At 37.2% G+C, this 16,695-nt stretch overlaps 1 protein-coding gene across 3 annotated transcripts in view; it reads right to left on the bottom strand.

Moving 5' to 3' along the window:
* Positions 1-16,695, bottom strand: part of LOC108711111 (monocarboxylate transporter 2) — a 34,223-nt gene that overhangs the window by 12,570 nt on the left and 4,958 nt on the right. The window contains exons 1-2 of one of the 3 annotated variants that reach the window (XM_041586381.1): positions 15,294-15,401; positions 110-337 (exon numbers count right to left, since the gene is read on the bottom strand). In XM_041586381.1, coding sequence (XP_041442315.1) covers positions 110-323 — 214 coding nt within the window. In that variant the 5' untranslated portion in view covers positions 324-337; positions 15,294-15,401. Of the gene's footprint in view, positions 1-109; positions 338-15,259; positions 15,402-16,695 lie in introns of those variants that run through there. The other 2 variants (XM_041586382.1, XM_018252508.2) reach the window with 2 other exon arrangements.

Below are 16,695 nucleotides of genomic sequence, written 5' to 3' on the forward strand. Positions count from 1 at the left end.
TTTTAGTGACATTTGTTTATATTTCTAAATGATATACATACGATTTAATTTATTTTATTAAGGCGAATAGCTTATAAACACAAAAATTGCATAGCTTAAAATGCCTTACCTCCTGCATACATGACAGCCAACATAATTGATGATATCCAAGCAATTTCACTATATGAAGTATGGAATATCTCTTGGATTTCCTTGAAGAATACTGTTATTGCTTTAGGAAATGCATATGAAAATCCAATTGAGATAAATGCACCAAAGACCACAACCCATCCCCAGTCTCCATCTGGAGGAGTGTGCTGTAGTGTTACCGGTATGTCAGGCATTTTTCAAGAACGTTCTGTTGAGAAAAAATAGATAAAAATTAAATGGTACATGTAAGTTCCAAGATGTTGATCATCATTATATATTAAGGGGATTATTTATCAAAGGTCGAGTTTGTGAGATTTTTTATACCTCAAATAAACTCACAACTCAAATGTTCAAATCGATCAAGAAAAAAAAATCTTTAACATCACAAAGGCTAAAAACATCTTCAAATGGTTTAATGGGCCTCTCCCTACATGACCTCAATAGATTTTAGCTGGAGTATTTTCTGATTTGATTTCCAGTTTTGGAGTATAATAAATCTTAAAAACTTCAAGTTTTTTTTAAAAAACCCAAAAAATCAAACCTCAAAATTCTATTTTTTACTGAAAAATACCCTTGAAAACTCAAATTTTTCAGGAAAAAACTCAACCTTTAACATAACGAGGACAAACTGACATACAACCTATATAAACAGTGCATCAAAAGGAGAGATATATTCACACTGAAACAATTTGATTTATTATGTAAACATAATAAAGTAATGATGAAGAAATTGAAAATAAGTGATTAGAATTTTTATAAAAGTAAACTAAACCCTGTCTAGGCAAGTTTGACCTAGTGGTTTTGCATGAATTACAACTGCTTAATAACATGCACACTGGTATCTAGTACTGGGAACTGTTCATAAGTGGATTTGAACCTTTCAACTGTGGGGCATAGCAAATCAGTATGGTTTCAGTGGTTACAGAGCGTCTAAAGTTGTATGTGAACAATATTGTTTACTTTAAGGAGTAATTGTATGGAATTTAATCAAAGTGTGTTTATTAATTGTAATGCCTAATACACATAATCTGGTAACCTACTGAGCAAGATCAAGAAAAGGGATTTTTATATAAGTACAGAACAGCAGTCATTAGCTCTGCAATTCACATACCTTACTATATTTGATTTATGGCCTTTTGTACTTTTCAGTATTTGGTGCACAGGATTTTCGGCACATTTATAAAAGTAATGTCTTCAATAAGAACATGTTTTTTTCCTTGTTACAGTATTAAATTGTTTAAATGGTATTATTACTAGAGATTTTGAGGCACTGACATTCAGGCAAAAATTTGTTACATGCCATGCAAGATTGGTAAACCACCTTATCCACCAGCACACAAGTATAGAATGTGGACTCTCTCTCTTTGTTGGCTGATAGATTGAGATAATTTTTTTTCTCCAGAGAATGAGGATGCAGAGGTTGTAAGCGATAGATAGATAGATAGATAGATAGATAGATAGATAGATAGATAGATAGAAAGATAATTGCTAGATAGATAGATAGATGATAGATAGATAGATGATAGATAGATAGATAGATAGATAGATAATTGATAGATAGATAGATAGATAGATAGATAAATAGTGAAGGGCATGATACTAAGTTAAATAGATGTTAAGGGCAAGTCCGGGCTCAAGCTCAGATAATTATCAAATGCACATCAAAATACAAAAATTCAAGGCAGTTCAATAAAATGACACCTTTGGGTAAACACTTTGTATGATCAAGTTCCTGTGTACATGTACCAGTTTGCTGAATATTCAAATGACTCGTAATTGAGTTGGCATTGGTCTTGTGGAATTCTGGCAAGGTACACCAGAAAGCATAAATTGTGCATTGTCCATTGTGTACTTTAAGTTATGCTTTGTAATAATGTTCTTGCCAAGCTAATGTTTGTCAAAGGGTAAATTGAGCCTTTTTTATTTTATACGTGTATTTTATCTATGGGAATACAGGATTCAGCTTTGGTATCTACCTTGTGTATGTATACAGGAACAAATTAGTGATATATTTATACTGTATGTAAAGGGCAGACAGAATACATAATATAAGGTTTGTTTTATGGCATGTTATTCAATGCCTTGATAAAAGATACGTTTTTAGGACAAGTCCAGTAAAGGAAAGGTATTCTAAAGAATGAATGGTATTACCAAAAGAGAGGGCCCCATACGTCTTGGTATGACATGGAACTTCTCAAGGATCATCCTTTGGTCGTGGAATCATCCCAATATCTAGCAACATTACAACAAGAGCTATCAAGCCCCGATACCGCGCCTCCCAGAAGCCATCTAACCAACAGACTACTAACCTCCTATCAGAACTAATCCCCACAGATCCTACCCCCCAATGCTATAAGCCATGACTGAGCTGAATGTTTCTAATGTTATTAAAATGTTATTGAAATGCTACGTATTCGAAATCACAATTACTATACTCTCCGCTTTATGGAACCATGTATAAAAATCCGTTGTGACTGTACCTTGTCATTTACAATAAAAAACAAGTTATAAAAAAAAAAAAAGAGAGGGCCCGAAAAGTCTTTATTTTGTATTGTATTTCTTTATAACACCACAAGGGTACGCAGTGGTTCAAGAGATTTTCACAGGACTTCATAAATGAAACAGTGATAATAAATACATCAACGCTAATAGATAAAATACACAGCTGGGATGAGGCCCCTGCCCCATATAAACACAAGCTGAGAAACAAGCCAGTGGGGTACTAGACTAGAGGCAATGTCACATTTGACATATATTGTCCACATGATGTAGAGAGTATCAAACCTGAATGTCTAATGTGACATTAAATAATTACGGTGTATGCCTAAATAAAAATAAAAGAGCTAAATTACGAGATGGATTTATTTTTTTCATCCCTGCTATAAGCTCTTTTATATCACTTTGTGTTACCCTTTCTGTAAAAAGCCCTTTTATATTGTTACTGCCTAACTCTAGCTTGGTTGTTTTCTCTTTTTGTAGCCAAACTTCTGCTAAAAATATTGCCATAAATGCATATTGGAGGATTAATTGAAAGAAGGCCTGGCTTTTCCAAGTTGTGCACTGTATTTGTTTTCTTATACAAAATAAGCTAAACTGATGCCTGGTCTGGAACCTACATCCCACTATTGGTGGTGTGTGTGGTTGGAGAGGTGAATTTCAACCTGTTCTTGATAGAGAAAAACTAGTCATAGCCAGTCATTATAATAAATATGCCTTATAGTATGGCATTTGCAGAAACTAAGTTAAAGACAAAATTCCAGTAGCTTAGGATTTAAAAAAACCTAAGTCTCTGTTTAAATACGTGAAATGCGATTTTAAACAGAGACCCAGCGGAGATCAGACTTCATCCGTTCCATGACTGCAGTTTTTAAACCAGATGGTCTAGACCCATAGGGTAGGTGTAAGGATTAAAAAAACAGTTATCCGGCAAAGGCAAATCATTCAATTCAAAACACACAAGTTCATGTTACAATTTTTAGACTATGCAAAGTGAATATATTCTGTCACAGAGTCAATACTTATGCTTGGTATGAAGCAGAAACACAACAGAAATACTTTCCAGATCAGTTGCATTTTCAGTTTGGAAATGAACAATGTCCTCTGCTTTATACTATACATCAGGGGTGCCCAAAAAGTAGATCGGGATCTAACGGTAGACTTTTAACTGGTGATCAGTAGATCTCAGGACTCTGTCAACAAACAGCTTCTGTTTTATTCTTTTCATTCAGATATTTATCATAATAATATAATAATAATACATTAAAAATGATTAAATTCTTAAATATAACAATATAACTTTTCCCATAAATCGAAATAATATTTAAGTAATACAAAATGCTAACAATGCTATTATAGATGATCATTATGGGACAACATCACTAGGTGGCACATTTACTTAGCTCGAGTGAAGGAATTGAATAAAAAATACTTCGAATTTCAAAGTATTTTTTGGGCTACTTCGACCATCGAATTGGCTACTTCGACCACGACTTCGAATCGAACTAAAAATCTTCGACTATTCGACCATTCGATAGTCGAAGTACTGTCTCTTTAAAAAAAACCTCGACCCCCTACTTCGCCAAGTAAAACCTAACAAACATCAATGTTAGCCTATGGGGAAGGTCCCCATAGGCTTTCTAACAAATTTTTGGTTGAAGGAAAATCGTTCAATAGATGGATTAAAATCCTTCGAATCGTTCAATTAGAAGGATTTAACGATTTTTCCTTCGATCGTTCTATCAAACGAATTGTGGTAAATCCTTCGACTTCGATATTCGAAGTCGAAGGATTTAACTTCGACAGTCAAATATCGAGGGTTAATTAACCCTCGATATTCGACCCATAGTAAATGTGCCCCTAAAAGTAGACCCCACATTAGTAAAGTATGGGCACTCTTGCTATACCTATGTCCTGGGGAGTTTGTGGCATGCCTGAAATGTAACAGTGTGCATGCAAAGGAAAAGGCAACTTCTCAAAAGAATTAAGAGTTAAACAACTCGCTCACCCCGCACATTTATAAAAAGACAAATGTGCTGCATCAGGTGACGTGTCACTCGTCCAAGTTAGAGGCATGTGACTGAGTTTACATATGCAGCGACATGACTTCTACCAGCCTTATAAAGCTATGAGTTGATAGAAGAATTTTCCATACTGTGAAAGTTAGAAGAGTCACATTGCCTGCTAAAAAGAAAATATACTTGCAGATCCTGTTGACAGATGGATTCACAGATTTCTAAATTTTACATCAATAATATAAACAGGACAAAATCTACTATAGAGACAGTGATTAGGCATATGAATATATTTATATAGGTTTTACATCTATTTCAAGAAGCTACAAAATATTACCAAAGTGAAAAGAAGAGAAAGGGTAGCAGTATGGACTTATAATGAAGTTCAAACAGTCATGCAAACAGTAAATTCCTTTTTTAATTTTCAGGAAATGCAATAAAAGGTACAAAGTTTCCTACTGATCTGATCTCCTAGAATGCAAGCAATCAGCATGTAGCATTTACTTGTCACCTGTTTAAAAGCAAACATCTTTCTATGGGTTACTGTTCTGAGTCAAACCACCTTTTGTTATATATCCAATTACCACTATGGCTCAATCACCTGTGGAAGAAACAAGGTCTTAAGGCCCCCAAACACAGGCAGATAAAATCTGCCAACAGATCAATCAATATCTGGCCGAAACTCTGGCAGATGTAAAAAATTCTGTTGGATGCGGTCCCACAATCCGACCTCCCGTATTGCCTCCATTCTGATCCAATTGTTGGGCCCAGGGCCCACGATCAGATCAGCCCGATATTGCCCACCTCAATGTGGGTATATTGGGGAGAGATCCGCTCATTTGTCGACATCGCCAAATGAGCAGATCTCCCTGTGTATGGCAACCTTTAGTCTCACAGTTGGCTGTGTCTTCGTGCATAATTAAAATTCAGTTTAAGGTACGGAAGCAGAAAGTGCACTAACATCTTGTTTCCTGAGTAAAAATGTATAAAAATGGTTCCAATGCCTATGCATTCAAACCACCTGTGAAAAAAATAGGTAGATAGAAATAATGAAGGAAATCTAATATAATTTAATGCTTATAAGTTAGCTATAAGTTAATTAAATTTAATCAAGATTTATAAAATGTTTTCCTAAAATGTGCCCTGTTTATTTTCCTGTTTTGAACCTTAAAAGATGTGTTTATATTTATAAAACTGAACAAATGTATTCAATGTGCAAACATAATTGAGAATTTTTATTCGTGCTGTATTTACAATTAATGCTATATTAAAGGAACATATATAATATACAGTTTTGCCCTGCACTGGTAAAACTGCTGTGTTTGCTTCACAAACACTTGATAAAGGGCCAAGCCCGAAACATGTTGTGGTGCAATTTTCCCCATTAAAAGCACTTTGCAGTCATAGTTACTGCCTCGGATTTGTCCTGCTTTCTACTATTATACATGACCGTGTCTTTTCGGGGTGTGGACACAGGACACCCCTGCAGGAGATTCCACATACATTTGTGAATGGTGAGCTACAGTATACTTTAATTTGTGCATGTAGGAAGTGACTCCATCCTCACTATGCAAAACTACAGTTTATTTGCAATTCACCATATTTTATATCTACAATTATTAAGCAGTGTAGACACATTGCTTTTGTACAAGCACGTGGCACAAAAAACAGCTAATTACACAACCATGTGGCATAAAAACCAACTAATTACACAACCACGTGACATAAAAAACAGCTAATTACACAAGCCATAAAAAACAGGCAATTATTAACCAGCCATGCAACATGGGTACTTTATATCTAACTGTTATATTAGCATATTGCCTATAAGACAGAAGCCAGTAGCATCCCTTGATAACACATGGAAATAAAGCTGAAACTATAACCTGGGCATAGCACCACAAGCAAGAGCAATGACAAGTAAATCAGTTATTTTGTCTCTGAAATTTAAACTGTCTTTTCACCCCAATACCAAAAAAAAATGGATTTTTCAGCTACCACAGTCAATGTAATCTAATTTATGTACAACAGAAGACATGTAGTACTGTATTAGATTTGTAACTTCTAAAAAGAGACACATTTGGCTACATTGTTTTACAAACATGCAAAAGCTGACCTATTCCATCAAGGCAGTGTTCTTGCACCATTTTTCTCCTTGGGGGAGAAAAAACATTAGCCCCCAAAAAATATTCCCAAAAAATATTGCCAAAAGTAATGACCAAAGATTTAAAAATACAGAAGCATTTATTAGGACATAAGGACCAAAGCCTGATGCATTACCTGCCTCCTGAGTAAGTGTCCCAGAAGGCATGAAATATGTCAGCCATGGTCCTTATTTCCTACAAGATGCTTTTGTATTTTATTATATATATATATATATATATATATATATTATTTATTTATATAATATGCACCATCAGACTAAGGTGAACTGTGAGCTCTTTTCCCATATTTTTTTTTACTATTATTATTACATACTATTTAATACTTGGGTAGTGCCCATAACTGAACTGGCATTTATTTACTATTAAAACTAGATGGCCAAAGGAGTGTGGCTAAATCATATAATATTATACACTGAGCATGTTAAATTGTATTTTTCCTACTCACCTACTCCTTTAAGGAGTTTCTAGTTCATCAGAAGGCACTTAGCAGCTGAAGTGTTTCCTTATGAAAGGGTGGCAATGGCCAGCTCCTATGTAACTCCTATCTTTCCTAATTTGTGCCAGCAGTAAAGAAAGTTGCAGGTAAAACTAGCCCCTATAAGTAATACATAGTGAATAATAGAATCCATAATGACTTAGATGTAAATGTTGCATTGGCTATACCAGTGATGACTTTGATGTAGCTGACCAGTTTAAAACTAGTTTTAACTTAGCATATGAACAAACAACCCCTGTTTTTTTAAAGGATAAGTAAACTCACACATTTTTATTTGTATAATAAAGGAAAATGATATTTTAGCCATGGTCAGCATTACATGGGGATCTTATATTATCAGCATGGCCATGGTCAGTGAAAAGATAACTACAGGACTATACTTTACAAACCTGATAACAAGAAATCTTATTTATATTCCTAGGTTTTTATGCTGAGAAGACATATATATATTTAATGTAGGATTACTTAGGTCCAATTCCTTAATCTCCTAGCACTCAGGTATGAGGCTATTAGCAATAATTGTTAAAGTCTTCACATGACCACTAATTCTATAGGGGTTGGGGTACAGTAAAGAAGATATGGGAACTGCCAGCACTTTTGCCAGTGGCAGTGGGTGAGGTGGGCAATCAAGTCATACATTAGACATGTGGCAGTTCATTATCATTTTGCCCTGTTAAGTGCAAGAAACAACAAAATCCATACATATTTCCTAATTAATTGCACGTTTGGTCCAAAAATGTAGGGGTTAGGGTCGACATAAATTCCCCTTAAAAAAACTCTTTAAAAAGTTATTTGAAGAGTTACAAATTTTTATTTACTCCCCATTTCAGTCTGACAAACACAGGGTTAATTAGGAAATAAAATAACTACACTTTACTCCACTACTGTTACAAAAAAAAAATGCAGAGCACACACACAAAGATAAAGCTCAGTTTTATAAAATGAAGTAATAATGAGATAAGAGTAGGTCAATGGCTAGAATTGTTCAAACAGATCAATGTTTTACCTTGACCTAGCAAACACCTGAGCAAGCGCCTATGGGGTGCTTTTTGTCTTAAGCACATTTTGTCTACAAAAATAAATTATACATATAAAAATATCCACAGTACACAGAAGGAAAGTCTCTCAGGGTACATATGCAATTATGGCCATACACATCTTGTATATGCAAGAGACATACAGTATGTCTAGTGAATAATGGAAACAGAATCAAGTTTGTGCACAAAATGATATAATTATATTAAAACTCTATTCTGTATATTTTAACAAGCATTCTGTCTCACAAATATACTAAATAACATCCAGGTAAGAGAAACTGTGATGTGTAAAGTTACTTAGAATGAACTTGGACAAATATAATGGTGTAAATCACTGCCATATACCAAGCTAGATATTAATGACAAAATAGATACCTCCTTACCCTACATAGACCCCCCTCCCTGCTTCCCCCCCCAGCCTAGCTGTTAGCTGTTTACCCCTGTTAAATGCCCCTAATGCTTTACTTACACCTTTGTGCAGATTCAGGGCATCAGAGTTCACGGATGCCATCTTCTTCTCTTCGGGTCTTCTTCCGTCGTTTCGGCAATTTCCAGCAATTTCGGTGCATGTGTAGTTGTCATAAACCCGAAGACTGCTCCAACTGCGAATGTGTCGAAATGGCACTTACTTCACGAAGATCACAATAGCCTTTGATATTCTGTCTATCCATATCATCCAAGCCATTCTTAAAGGCATTAACTGAATCAGCCATCACAACATCACCCGGCAGTGCATTCCACAACCTCACTGTCCTGACTGTGAAGAACCCCCTACGTTGCTTCAAATGAAAGTTCTTTTCTTCTAGTCTAAAGGGGTGGCCTCTGGTACGGTGATCCACTTTATGGGTAAAAAGGTCCCCTGCTATTTGTCTATAATGTCCTCTAATGTACTTGTAAAGTGTAATCATGTCCCCTCGCAAGCACCTTTTTTTCAGAGAAAACAACCCCAACCTTGACAGTCTACCCTCATAATTTAAGTCTTCCATCCCTCTAGCCAATTTAGTTGCACATCTCTGCACTCTCTCCAGCTCATTTATATCCCTCTTAAAGGAGAAGGAAACCCCCTGGGCGCGAAAATCCCTCCACTGTTTTGCCTCCCCTCCCTCCTCCCCCCTGGCCTACCTGTCCCGCCGGGCAAATGCCCCAAACTTGTTACTCACCCCTCTGCGCAGGTCCTGTCCACGGAGCTCACAGGCGTCATCTTCTCCCAAGCGGTCTTCTTCCTGGATTAATCGGCATCTTCTGGCGCATACGCAGTAGGAGCATTTACCGGTACGGATCTACTGCGAATGCGCTGAATGTCACGAAAACTTTGTGACTTTTGCCGCATGGGCAGTAGATCCGTACCGGTAAATGCTCCTACTGTGCATGCACCAAAAACACCAGGAAGAAGACCGCTTGGGAGAAGATGGCGCCTGTGAGCTCCGTGGACAGGAACTGCGCAGAGGGGTGAGTAACAAGTTTGGGGCATTTGCCCGGCGGGACAGGTAGGCCAGGGGGGAGGAGGGGGGGGCAACACAGGGGAGGGGGGAGGGTTTTTGCGCCCAGGGAATTTCCTTCTCCTTTAAGGACTGGAGTCCAAAACTGCACTGCATACTCCAGATGAGGCCTCACCAGGGACCTATAAAGAGGCATAATTATGTTTTCATACCTTGAGTTAATGCCCTTTTTTATGCAAGACAGAATTTTATTTACTTTAGTAGCCACAGAATGACACTGCCCAGAATTAGACAACTTGTTATCTACAAAAAAAACCCTAGATCCTTCTCATTTAAGGAATCTCCCAACACACTGCCATTTAGTATATAACTTGCATTCACATTATTTTTCCCAAAGTGCATAACCTTGCATTTATCTACATTGAACCTCATTTTCCAGTTTGCTGCCCAGTTTTCCAACTTAGACAAATCACTCTGCAAAGTGGCAGCATCCTGCATGGAACCTATAGTTCTGCACAATTTAGTATCATCTGCAAAAATAGAAACAGTACTTTCAATGCCCACCTCCAGGTTATTAATAAACAAGTTGAAAAGCAAGGGACCTAATACAGAGCCCTATGGTACTCCACTAACAACACTGGTCCAATTAGAAAATGTTCCATTTACCACCACTCTTTGTAGTCTATCTTTTAGTCAGTTCTCTATCCAGGTACAAATACTATGTTCCAGGCCAACATTCCTTAATTTAACCAGTAACCCTTTGTGTGGCACTGTATAAAATGCTTTAGCAAAGTCTAAGTAAATTACATCCACTGCCATCCCAGAAACTTGTACTATGAGCTATTTCCCATAACCCTGTATTCCCTCTCTTGTTAAAAAGCCACCCAACCCCTTCTTAAAGCTATCTACTGTATCAACCTGTTCCACTGATTCAGAGAGAGAATTTCACATCTTCACAGCTCTCACTGTAAAAAACCCTTTCCAAATATTTAGGCGGAACCTCTTTTCTTCTAATCAGAATGGATGACCTTGCATCAGCTGGAAGGACCTACTGGTAAATAAAGCATTAGAGAGATTACCGTATATACTCGAGTATAAGCCGAGTTTTTCAAAACGTGCTGAAAAAGTTTACCTCGGCTTATACTCGAGTCAGCAAGATCCAGGGGGCGGCACAGCGCAAAACTATAAAAAGCGTGACTGGCTGATGGCATTACCGTATATTAAAAACTGTTGAGGAAGGGGCGGGGCAGGCCAGTCTTCTTAGGCCGCGGCGATTGGGCCAGTACACCCCCATCCATTTTTAATGGTTTGGCCCGAGTGCAGACTGCTATGCGCACACAATTATTGGCGTGAGTGGCGTGAGCGACGCTGCGTCGGCGTGAGTGATGCTGCGTCGGCGTGAGCGACGCATGATGCTACTGCGGTGAAATTTTGCCGGGTCACAAGCCTCCGAATAAACTCCAAGCAGTGGAGGTAGGAATTTCTAGTAGAACCTGACTTATGAATTCCGGTTCTTTTTCCTTAATCCCCCTTTTAACCTTGGATGTGTCTTCAATGTGTTTGGAGCGTGATTCTAAGGCTATAGACCCTGGCCTTACATCACCCCCGCCTGGTGTCACCCTAACTTCTACGGGCCTATCTATACATACTGTAGAGGGGACAAAACTTCAGTGCTTTTGTTCAGGATGTTGTTTCCACTCTGAGTATGTTGTGTTTTGTTTTTCTACTGAAAAGTAATCCTATATATGTGTATCTATCCGATCCCCTTGCTGCATCACATGATGCTGTGTGTTGTTTGTGGATGGGAGCACTGTAGCTGCTTTGCGCTTTATTGCTGAAGTGTGTGCCCAGTCTTAAGAATTATTGGTCTGGGTTTATAGGCGTGGGGGGCACATGCAGCAGCTCCAGAAAACCTACTTTGTTAAAATCTACTTCATCTCAGTACAGTGGCATCGGCAACATATTTATCCCAGCATCCCAGCACTGCTAGAAGGGCAACATTCTGAGGTGTTTTCTTCTGCTAATGTATAATTGTCTTATTTGTCATGAAGCTTATTCACTACTGGTCAGCCTATATCTCCCTTTTTTCTCCAGTTTTCTAATAGGGCAAGATAATATGCCATGTAATTGGCCATGTCCTAAAATGCATTTCTCATCCCTAGGCTTATACTCGAGTCAATACATTTTCCCAGTTTTCTTAGGTAAATTTAGGTACCTCGGCTTATACTCGGGTCGGCTTATACTCGAGTATATATGGTATAATATGATCCCCTTACCTATTTATACAAAGTTATCATATCTCCCCTTAAGCACCTATACTCCAGCGTGAACAACCCCAATTTGGCCAGTCTTTCCTTATAGCTAAGCTTTTCCATACCTTTGACCAGCTTAGTTGTCCTTCTCTGTACCCTCTCTAATACAATAATGTCCTGTTTGAGCACTAGAGACCAAAACTGTACGGCATATTCTAGATGGGGCCTTACCAGTGCTCTATACAGTGGAAGAATGACCCCTTCCTGCCTTGAATCAATGTCCCTTTTCATACAGCTCAAGATCTTATTTGCCCTTGATGCTGCTGACTGGCATTGCTTGCTACAGCCAAGTTTTATTATCTACAAGGACTCCAAGTTCCTTTTCCATTATGGATTTGCCAAGTGCAGTCCCAACAGAAAGGTTGGTGGTGGTCTGTACAATACTATTTATGCTCGGTTTACATGTAGTTGCTCTGTGCTTGCAACTCCGCTGCACCAGTAAATCAAAAATAAAAAATGGAAGAGGAACTCCAGCAGAATAATGCAAAATATATATTCCAGGTTGTGGTTATACAATCAAAACAAATTTGAATCGCATGCAGTTCAGTCATGAAGTTAACAATTGCACTGAAACCAGGAAGGATGCAATTTCCATGTAACTGCATTTGAACACCAAATGGAAAACAGGAGCTAAAGGTCATTCCAAGGACAGCCTGGCAGTTCAGTAAATCACTTTATTGTATACATGATGTACAAGACACCCCAAAACAAGCAGAAATAAACAATTTGAAGTATATGAGATCTATTAGTCAGAAACCCAATATAAACACAATCCTTTTCATGCAAAAAATATATTTTTACCTGATTTTTTTCTAAAAGAATAATAAAACAGTACGTTAACTAAGTTGCATTAATTGGTATTGGTGGTAAAACGATCCTATTGGGTACTATATTGTTTAAACCCTTTATCTGTAAAACTGTTATCCAGAAAGCTTCAAATTACGGGAATGCCATCTTCCATAGAGTCCATATTTGATATATAGTTTTAATTTTTATCTGTAATAATAAAACAGTACCTTGTACTTGAACCTAACTAAGCTGGGTGGCGAAACAATCCTAATTTAATGTTTAAATTATTTTTAGCAGACTTTGTGCATGGGGATCCAAATTAAAGAAATAACCTTTATCCAGAAAACACCAAGTCCCAAGCATTCCAGATGATAGATCCCATACCTATATTGTACAAATGTATAAACAAGAACAAATACATTCTATTTCATTCATCAAACTAAGGTAAATAAAGAACAATAACATAATAGTTCATCATTTAGGATTGTTTTGGGAAGCAGCATGTACAGTCAATAAAGATCAGTAATTTCTACAACAAGAAAGGCTCTGTTTATGATGAGTTCATAAATCTAAAGCCTTCTCAGGACATAGCATGTGTAATTGATAGCTGCAGTTCATGAGACAGAATATATTAAATGTAGTAAATTCATGAATCCTGAAGTGTAAACCAATATAAATAAACTATGTGATGTCTTTATTGGCATGAGTGATGCAGTCACTTGACATATAATCTTATACATTAAGCCATCAAGATAATTAAGGTTACTTTAATTAGACACCATATTTTATTTTATTCCCATAAAAAATGGTGTTTCATTTTTAATGAAAATATTCTTATATGAACACATCCACTAGACATTTTATTGAAATTCCCTTGAAGAATGCAACAGTATTGCAACAATATTCTTTATTCTATACTATAATGAAGCGAGGTGTTATTTACAAATGAACCAATATAAAGGGTTATTGTGGATAGAAAATCACCATGTTTTTCCCTATTATTCCATGGTTATTGGTCTGCTTTCTGTGTTGCATTGGCAACCGGATATGTCAAAATAGGACCAATTGCATTTGTGTTTTGATGCATCCAGTGACCCCAAAGAGCGAGAATGGACAGATGGAGTGACAGGGTCCATGGACAATTGAATAACATGGGCATGTTAACTAGGTGAGGGGTGATGGGAGTTGGAGTTTGTTCAGAACAGGAAGCAAGGAAGTAAAGTATGGGAATATAGGCAGGAAACGGGAAGAGGTTGGGTCATTACCCATGATGAAGGGGCAGATGTTTTTCAGGAGGGGCAGTCCTGGGACTAGGCTTGGGGAAAGTCAAGTACAGGCAAAAACAGGCAATATTGCAATCTCCCCTTGGTCAAGCATTTTCAAATCTGGGTTACTTTTTTGAAGCACACAATCAAAATGGCATTTGTATTTAATTCACTTGGTGGGCCTATTGATGCAATCTGCTGTGCGAACCCTGAAATTACTGGCAGGATGGTGATAGCTCCAGGGGTGCCTAGCGTCAATAAGTGCAGTATCAATTGCTTCAATATGTTTCTATTTTAAAGCACCCACATTTGCAGAGGCATTGGTGACCTCTGTGGTGTCTGTAAGCAGTAAGTACAGAGCACAGGGAAGTTTTCAGCAGCCAAACAAGTTATCCTTATAGGAAACCAGAGCTACAGTAAATGATGATAAAGCCATGAGTTAAGGGTAAGTCAGAGAAGAAGGTGTGCTGGAATGGCAACATTTTTTTTTGTTTCCTCAAAATCATATGGCAGATGTACTGGCAAAGCAGTCTATGGCAAAGCACTTTAGTTAGGTGACAGAAGGCACTTGTTGCAGAACACATTAGCAAGTATTCAGTTAATGCACAATTTAAGTGAAATGCTGAGAGTTAACTTTCCTATGTTATGTTATATATCCCTAGATTATTTGAAACATTATTATTGCCTCCACACTGTTATAAAAGATTTCAAGGACTATCCTTGTGTATTTACTCTCCTATTCACTGAATTTTGGTGCCCATATACGATATTGTGATTTTTTAATCACAAATTTGATTTACACACAATAAATAAAGCAAGTGTTACAAAATGAAATACCCTTAATATTTGCTAAATATATAAGTTCAATTTGAATAAAATATTCAAATAAATGATGAAATAAAACATTTATGACGGTATGATTGCACTAGTAACTTTGGGGCATATACATATTTTTGAAGTAAAACTAAAATGAGATGCCCAACCTCATATCAGCACCTCTGGATAAGGGATTGCAAGGAGTGCTAGACAAGGATTAAACATTGCAATAAACATTTATAAATAGCTAGGGTCCAGCCACAACATCATTATGGCATGGCTACACATTTTTCTACTCACATTTTATACTTTGCCAAAGAAAATCGTACATCACCTGTTAAATCAGGAAAGCTGATTTTCACAAAAATTCCTTATAGGCTGAGCAATGTGCTGCATTTACTGCCTCTTCCAGCAGCTGTACTACGATGAGTTCATTCCACTGCACATATAAGTGCCTGTTGCTGATTGGATGCAGTCAGCCATACCCCCATCATTATTTGCTAAACAGTGGCAGTTCATGTGCAGATATGAAGGTGTGACCTTTAAAGTAGATATTCACTTTACAGTGCTTAATTCCTTTTAACCCAAGCCTTGTTTAGTGCACTTCAGAATGAGTCATTGAAGGCATAGCTGGCATCTAGAGGGTTAACGTAAAACACATTCCAGTCTCAAATACAATGTCAACAAAGCACAGTCATGTTTTAATATCATAAGGCTCAGGTTTCTCTGAAGCCATAAATGGATAAAAATCTATTGGTCTTAAGAAATCGACGTAAGAAGCAGAACACACTATTTCAAACCTCCCCCATCTATTTATTGGTAACGATACCTACAATTTCCTAAAGTACTTGCCAACAATTGCAAGGAGCAATAGTAAATCTTTGATTAGAATAGAAACAATAATCCTGCACTGCTGGTGGAAATATTTGCAACTTGTAGGATTCACTTTTTTTTAGGTTTTTAGGTCCTGACATCAACATTTTCTCTACAATTACTGTATGTCATGACTTGTGTGCATGTTTTATTATAGGCAGTGGCATAACCAGATGATACTGGGCCCCACAGCAAATTTAATTTTAGGGCCCCCAACATATCCAGAGGTTGACCTGTTCTATCAATATATATTGAACTTATTAACTAGGGCCCCTGTACCTCCTGCCACCCCTCTGCAGCCACAGGGTCTGCTTCCTCTGTAGTTACACCCCTGATTATAGGGATGGGTTAACTCCTTTGGACCCTCAGTCTCCCCCAAAGTTTTTGGCAGTATTGCCATCACTCTATTTAGTAAACACATAATTCTAATACTAACATGTGCTGTAAATATTAAGCCTGTTTGCAAAGAAAAGTGATATATGAAATAGCCTAACTGTATCAATCAATGTTCCTTTAAGAATATTTATGTTTAGTACCTTCTTAGTTTTTAGTTTCCTTCTCAGTTTCAAAAGCAGCATTACTTTATGTTTGTGACTGAGAAAAGAGCTTATCCTTGTCCTTATTGTGTGTCTAGATTGTATTAAGTTCATTAATTAGGAAGAGAGGGAGGGCAAGGTACAAAGTGCAAAAAGTAGGCCTCTAAGAAAGAACATAATAATGATTTTGATATGCAGTCTGAAATGCTTGGACTGCTTTACTGTGCAGCAGATCATTTCTCCTTTAATATTCCTCCAAAATTGGGATGGTGGTTCTAGTACTGAAGGATTTTATGTTAGTGGTGCAGATTGCATTAAAGCGTGAAG

Source organism: Xenopus laevis, chromosome 3L (assembly GCF_017654675.1).
Source record: "Xenopus laevis strain J_2021 chromosome 3L, Xenopus_laevis_v10.1, whole genome shotgun sequence".
In the NCBI taxonomy this organism is placed as follows: domain Eukaryota; kingdom Metazoa; phylum Chordata; class Amphibia; order Anura; family Pipidae; genus Xenopus; species Xenopus laevis.